Source organism: Triticum urartu, chromosome 7A (assembly GCF_056163025.1).
Source record: "Triticum urartu cultivar PI428250 chromosome 7A, HENAU_Tu73, whole genome shotgun sequence".
Lineage (NCBI taxonomy): Eukaryota > Viridiplantae > Streptophyta > Magnoliopsida > Poales > Poaceae > Triticum > Triticum urartu.
The window spans coordinates 636,445,588-636,452,442 of record NC_141879.1 but is presented as its reverse complement, the minus strand read 5'-3'; the positions used below and the strand labels follow the sequence as shown (position 1 = coordinate 636,452,442).

At 46.7% G+C, this 6,855-nt stretch overlaps 1 protein-coding gene across 1 annotated transcript; it reads left to right on the top strand.

The window, feature by feature from the left end:
- The first annotated feature begins 2,837 nt into the window (after positions 1-2,837).
- On the top strand, positions 2,838-3,884 carry LOC147960923 (uncharacterized). Its single transcript, XM_087533590.1, has 4 exons — positions 2,838-3,010; positions 3,125-3,337; positions 3,489-3,576; positions 3,636-3,884. Exons 1-4 carry the CDS (start codon positions 2,838-2,840, stop codon positions 3,882-3,884), a joined length of 723 nt encoding a protein of 240 aa, XP_087389716.1.
- The last annotated feature ends 2,971 nt before the right edge of the window (positions 3,885-6,855 follow it).

The window sequence follows — 6,855 nt, the reverse complement described above, 5'->3', positions numbered from 1 at the left end:
TAGTCTTGAGTGGTGAACATATCTATGTTGATCATATCTACTATATGATTCACGTTCGACCTTTCGGTCTCCTTGTTCCGAGCCCATGTCTGTACATACTAGGCTCGTCAAGTTTAACCCGAGTATTCCGCATGTGGAAAACTGTCTTGCACCCGTCGTATGTGAACATAGAGCCTATCACACCCGACCATCATGTGGTGTCTTAGCATGATGAACTGTCGCAATGGTGCATACTCAGGGAGAACACTTATACCTTGAAATTTTGTTAAGGGATCATCTTATAATGCTACTGCCGTACTAAGCAAAATAAGATGCATAAAAGATAAACATCACATGCAATCAAAATATGTGACATGATATGTCCATCATCATCTTGTGCCTTTGATCTCCATCTCCAAAGCACCATCATGATCTCCACCGTCACTGGCTTGACACCTTGATCTCCATCGTAGCGTCATGGCTGTCTCGCCAACTATTGCTTCTACAACTATCGCTAACGCATAGTGATAAAGTAAAGCAATTACATGGCGTTTGTATTTCATATAATAAAGAGACAACCATAAGGCTCCTGCCAGTTGCCAAAACATCATGTCTTGACCATATCACATACAATAACGTATATCACATCATGTCTTGACCATATCATGATCATCTAATACAATAGCGTATATCACATCATGTCTTGACCATATCACATCACAACATGCCCTGCAAAAACAAGTTAGACGTCCTCTACTTTGTTGTTGCAAGTTTTACGTGGCTGCTACGGGCTTCTAGCAAGAACCGTTCTTACCTACACATCAAAACCACAATGGTGATTTATGTTTGCTGTTTTAACCTTCAACAAGGACCGGTCGCAGTCAAATTTGATTCAACTAAAGTTGGAGAAACAGACACCCACCAACCACCTTTATGCAAAACTAGTTGCATGTCTATCGGTGGAACCGTTCTCATGAACATGGTCATGTAAGGTTGGTCCAGGTCGCTCCATCCAACAATACCGCCAAATCAAAATAAGACACTGGTGGTAAGCAGTACGACGATCACCGCCCACAACTCTTTGTGTTCTTCTCATGCATATCATCTACGCATAGACCTGGCTCTGATACCACTGTTGGGAAACGTAGCACGCAATTTCAAAAAAATTCCTATGCTCACGCAAGATCTATCTAGGAGATGCATAGCAATGAGAGGGGAAGAGTGTGTCCACGTACACTCGTAGACCACAAGTGGAAGCGTTTGACAACGCGGTTGATGTAGTCGAACTTCTTCTCGTTCCAACCGATCAAGCACCAAACGTACGACACCTCCGAGTTCTGCACACATTCAGCTCGATGACGTCCCTCGAAATCTTGATCCAGCAAAGTGTCGAGGAAGTAGATGAGTTCCATCAGCACGACGACGTGGTGACGGTGATGGTGAAGTGATCTGCGTAGGGCGTCGCCTAAGCACTACGAGAATATGACCGGAGGCGTAAACTATGGAGGGAGGCGCAGCACACGGCTAACAATTGTTGGTGTGTGTTCTAGGCGCCCCCTCCCCATGTATATATAGGTGGGAGGGGAGGGGGACAGCCATGGGGCACCCCATGTAGGAGGAATCCAACTTGGGCCCCTAGTCCAATCTCACCCCCTTTCCTTTTTCCAGAGGGGGGAAAAGGAAAGAGGGGAGAGGAAAGGAAGGGGGAGGCCGACTCCCCCCTTTCCTTCTCCCACTCGGTCGGCGGCCTAGGAAGGGTGCGCCAGCCCCCTGTGGGCTCAAGTGCGCCCTCTCCTTTGGCCTATGTGGCCCATTAACCTCCCGGGGTTCCAGAAACCCCTCCAATAGTCCGATATGTACCAGATACCCTCCGAAACACTTCTGGTGTCCGAATACTATCGTCCTATATATTCGACACTCCTCGTCATGTCCGTGATCTCATCCAGGACTCCGAACAACATTCGGTCACCAAATCACATAACTCATATAATACAAAATCGTCATCGAACGTTAACCGTGCTGACCCAACGGGTTCGACAACAATGTAGACATGACCGAGACACCTCTCTGGTCAATAACCAACAGTGAAACCTGGATGCTCATATTGGTTCCTACATATTCTACAAAGATCTTTATTGGTCGAACCGTAATGACAACATATTTTATTCCCTTCATCATCGTTATGTGATTTGCCCAAGATTCGATCATAGGTATCTTCATACCTAGTTCAATCTCGTCACCGGCAAGTCTCTTTACTCATTTTGTAATACATCATCCCGCAAATAAATCATTAGTCACTTTTCTTGCAAGGCTTCTTATGATGTGTGTTACCGAGAGGGCCTAGAGATACCTCTCCGATACTCGAAGTGACAAATCCTAATCTCGATCTATGCCAACCCAACAAACACCTTCAGAGGTATGTAGAGCATCTTTATAATCACCCTGTTACGTTGTGACGTTCGATAGCACACAAGGTATTCCTCTGGTGTCCGGGAGTTGCATAATCTCATAGTCAAAGGAATATGTATATGACATGAAGAAAGCAATTGCAGCAAAAAAAACTGAACGATCAATAGGCTAAGCTAATGGATGGGTCTTGTCCATCACATCATTCTCCTAATGATGTGCCCGTTCATCAAGTGACAACACATATCCATGTCTAGGAAACTTAACCATCTTTGATTAACGATCTAGTATAGTAGAGGCTTACTAGGGACACGATGTTTTGTCTATGTATCCACACATGTATCAAGTTTCCGGTTAATACAATTCTAGCATGAATAATAAACATTTATCATGATATAATGAAATATAAAATAACAACTTTATTATTGCGTCCAGGGCATGTTTCCTTCATGATGGACTCGGACAACGAGGAGGCGCTCACGGCGCTGCTAGAGGAGGAAGCCAATGCCGATGCCCAGGATGAAGAGCATCTCATGGTCGTCACCGCCCTGGCCAGCCTGCTTGCGAGCAATGCAAAGCCGCGGCGAGGTGGCTCGGCGCTAGGCCGGCTGAAGGTCAAGCAGAGGCATTGACTGGAAGGCGATTGCTTGCTCTACTCCGACTACTTCGCCGATGCTCCATTGCGTGGCGACAAAGTATTTTGGCACTATTATCGGATGAGCCAAAAGCTCTTCCTCAGGATTGTGAATTCCATCCAGGAGTTCGACAGCTACTTCAAGTGCAACAAGGATTGCACTGGCACACTTGAATTCACCTCACTCCATAAGTGCACGACAGCTATGAGGATGCTTGCATATGGAGCTCCCGATGATTCAGTCGAAGACTATGGGAGCATGGACGAGTCCATGACCATTGAGTGTTTCTACATGTTCTGCAGGGCAGTGGTGGTAGTGTTTGGACCGCAATACTTGCGATCACCCAATGCTAAAGACACTGCTCGAATCCTAGCACAGAATGTAGCAAGAGGATTTCCTAGGATGCTTGGAAGCAAAGCATCGACTGCATGCACTGGAAATGAAAAAAACTGTCCATTTGCTTGGCAGGGGATGTAAAAAGGTGGCAAAGGCAGTTGCAGTGTGGTACTTGAGGCAGTGGCCACACAACACCTCTGGATTCGGCACTCCTTCTTTGGTATGCCAGGAACTCACAATGGCATCAGCGTACTGCAATGCTCCCCTATCTTTGCCAAGCTTGTTGAAGGTCATTCTCCTCTGGTGAACTTCGAGGTCAATGGGCGGCACTACAACAAGGGATACTACCTCGCAGATGGTTTCTATCCGAGATGGTCCACATTTCTGAAGACTATCTCAAACCCTGTGCCAGGAGGCAAGAACTCCCACTTCGCGAAGGTTCAGGAGGCTTGCAGGAAGGATGTCGAGAGGGCATTTGGTGTTCTCCAATCTCGATTTGTTTTTGTCCAGTACCCCGCTCAGACATGATCAAAAGATCAAATGTGGTAGATCATGACTTGCTGTGTCATCTTGAACAACATGATCTTTGACAGCGAGCAGGAAGAGCCATTGTTTGACACTGAACCATATTACAGGCAGGGTCCTCTTGCCCAAGTTGATCACCACCTACCGGCAACCTGGACGGCCTTCCTCAATATGTCTCACAACCACCATTATTCACACATACACATGTATATACACAATTAGGTATATATACAATTTCTCCTACATGTTGCCTTCGGAGCCAGTGGCATTTGCCTTGGTGCCTTCGAAGCACGATGTCAATTGGGAGTGGTTCATGGAGGCGGTAGCGGGTAATGGTATTCTCCTTTGGGATCTATGACTTGGTCGAGCAAAAATCCCGCTATTTCCTCTTGAAGTGCTAGTATGCGCTCCGTTGGTAAGAGCTGCTCCCGCACCTCTTTGAACTGTTAAGAAGGAGATCACTATGCATGTATATTAGTTGTGTGACTAGATATCGATAATGATGTAAAAATTGTGTCCCCGGCGCCATCATGCGAATGTTCTCGCTAATGTAGTATGCACACAATTCAGTCCCCGGCGCCTGCTTCAGGGCCTTTACGAGAATAGAATTTAATCAGATAATAATTAATCAAGCATGATAATTAATGGTATTGAAACAAGAATAAAAGAGATAGCTAGCTAGTACTACTTAATTACTTACCTTGGGTCAAAACCAATACAACTTTTTTCGCCATTTGCCTGGAGTCACGTTGATGAACTTTGCCCAAGCCCTACCCGCCGGCAAAGAAAATGAATAAAGGGGTTATTAAATAGTTGATATCAATAAATTACGAACTAAATAGGCCGAGATATAGTTAATAATGATTGAAATTACCTGTCGACTATCCCTTCAAGATGGTGAAGTCAATTTCTTTTTTAAGTAGTGAGTCCAGTACTTCAACTGTTCCTTCTTCAACTTTAATGATTAACAAGATCCAGTGGTAACTGCATGCGCACACGTTTGCATGTCTTAATTAAGCGGGCATGTGCATAACACTAATCAACTACCCTAAACCATATACACTTAATTATTAACATCTAGCTAGCTAGTAAGCAAAAACAGAATTTGTAGTACAAGACAGTGTGACTCACAGGAAGTTGTAAGGAAGTAGTATATCTTATTGGTATTGAGGCGCTTCAAGAACTCTGGCATGTTTTTCTCTACATCTGCTTTATACCATTCCAATTTACATGTGTGCTCATTAATGGTATTTGGGTCAATGAACCCAATGCCATAGCGTCAAGATTTTTTCATTTCATACATCTTCATCCTGCATAATACCATAGAAAAGAATATAGTGAGGATAATTACAGCTAAAGATCGATCAATGAGCACTACAACTAGCTTGAGACTTCAATTACAGAAAGAAATCACTTACGGACAATAGCAACTGATGAGAGATTTGTCGAGTGTGTCTTGATTGAATAGCTGAAATAGTTCTGAATACTCAACGGTCAGAGCTAGCTTATGGAAGTAATGCTCTTCCTTGACTTTCACCATGAGGGACTCTCGATTGGAACTCTTGGTAGTTTTCATGTACCAATCATGCAATTCATACATTCTCCTTGGGAGGTTCTTGACCTCCTCAGGCTCGACCAAGGTTCACCACGGACATATTTCCGTTTTATGTCCTCTCTAAGCGGAGACATTTGCTCGATCTCGAGGAGTTGTCCAACAGTGATACCGAGCATTTCAGCCTGCCTTCTCACTACTAGGGAAAACCCTATAAACAGAATCTTAGCAGCAGCACGGCTCAAAAAGGAGCGCTGCTGCTAATTAGCAGTAGCGCGGGCGTGGAAAACCTGCTACTGAAAAGTGCTTAGCAGTAGCGCGCTCGGCGTAACCCGCGCTGCTACAAATATCGACCGACAGTGCCCACCCAACTCCATTTAGCAACAGCGTGGTGCCGCGAGCCGCGCTACTGCTATAGCTGTAGCAGTAGCGCGGTTTTTCTAAGGTCGCTGCTGCTAATTTTCAAATTGGGCACACTTTTGGTCCCGGTTAGCAGTAGCTCTTGTACCGAAAGCTCGCTGCTGCTACTTTCTTAGCAGCAACGCGTTTTACGTACCGCGCTACTGCTAATCCGCACCCACCACCTTTTCCCCACCCGTCCTCCCCCTCCCCCAAATCCCTCCTCTCTTTTGCCACTCCCTCCTCTCTGTCTCCATACGTTCTCACATTGACCCCTTGCCCATGCGCCCCGCCTCCTCCATGGCACCGAAAGAGGGCGCCGCCTCGCACCACCGTCGTCTAGGAGCTCGCCGGTCTTCCACCGGCGTCTAGGAGGCCGCCGCCTCGCGCCACCACGCCGGAGACCTAACCACCGGTGACCAGCCCAGCTACTCCCTCTATCTCCTTCCTCTCTCCCTCGGTTTTCTTTCTCTCTCTCTCTCTCTCTCTCTCTCCCTCTGATTTGACTCACAATCCCATGTCCATGCCCGTGCAGGTAGTCTCCATGGACGACCATATCTGGCATGGTCGCGAAGAGGAGCCCCACGCCGCTGCCTTGCTCTTCCATGGAAACAGGCCCTCCTCCGACAGCCACCGCTGGATCTGGTCTGCCGCTGCTCGTTCATGCCTCTGGCGACCCCAACCATCGCTGGATCGAACAACTGCTGCCATTGACAACACGCACGGGATCGAGATATTTTTTTTGCTTTTGAAAGTAATAGTAGTAGCGTGGGGTATAAGACCCGCTACAGATAATTAGCAGTAGCGTTGTACTGCAACGCACGCTACAGCTAACCATGTATAGCAGTAGCGCGTGTCAACACGCGCTACTGCTACAAGTTAGCTGTGGCACCGTATTAGTAGCGCGGGCGCCCGCGCTACTGATGCACCCAAAACCCGCGCTACTGCTAGGCTTTTCCCTAGTAGTGTCTATGCTCGTCGGTTATTACCAGCTGACCGGCGCCGGTACTCTCATGTGTTGGT

Bases quoted from the DNA above. Each gene is read 5' to 3' on its own strand.
- LOC147960923 (XM_087533590.1), top strand. From the start codon at position 2,838: ATGGACTCGGACAACGAGGAGGCGCTCACGGCGCTGCTAGAGGAGGAA. The intron at 3,011-3,124 runs GCATTGACTGGA...GCTCTTCCTCAG, and splicing joins CGGCTGAAGGTCAAGCAGAG to GATTGTGAATTCCATCCAGG. The intron at 3,577-3,635 runs GTATGCCAGGAA...ATCTTTGCCAAG, and splicing joins GATTCGGCACTCCTTCTTTG to CTTGTTGAAGGTCATTCTCC.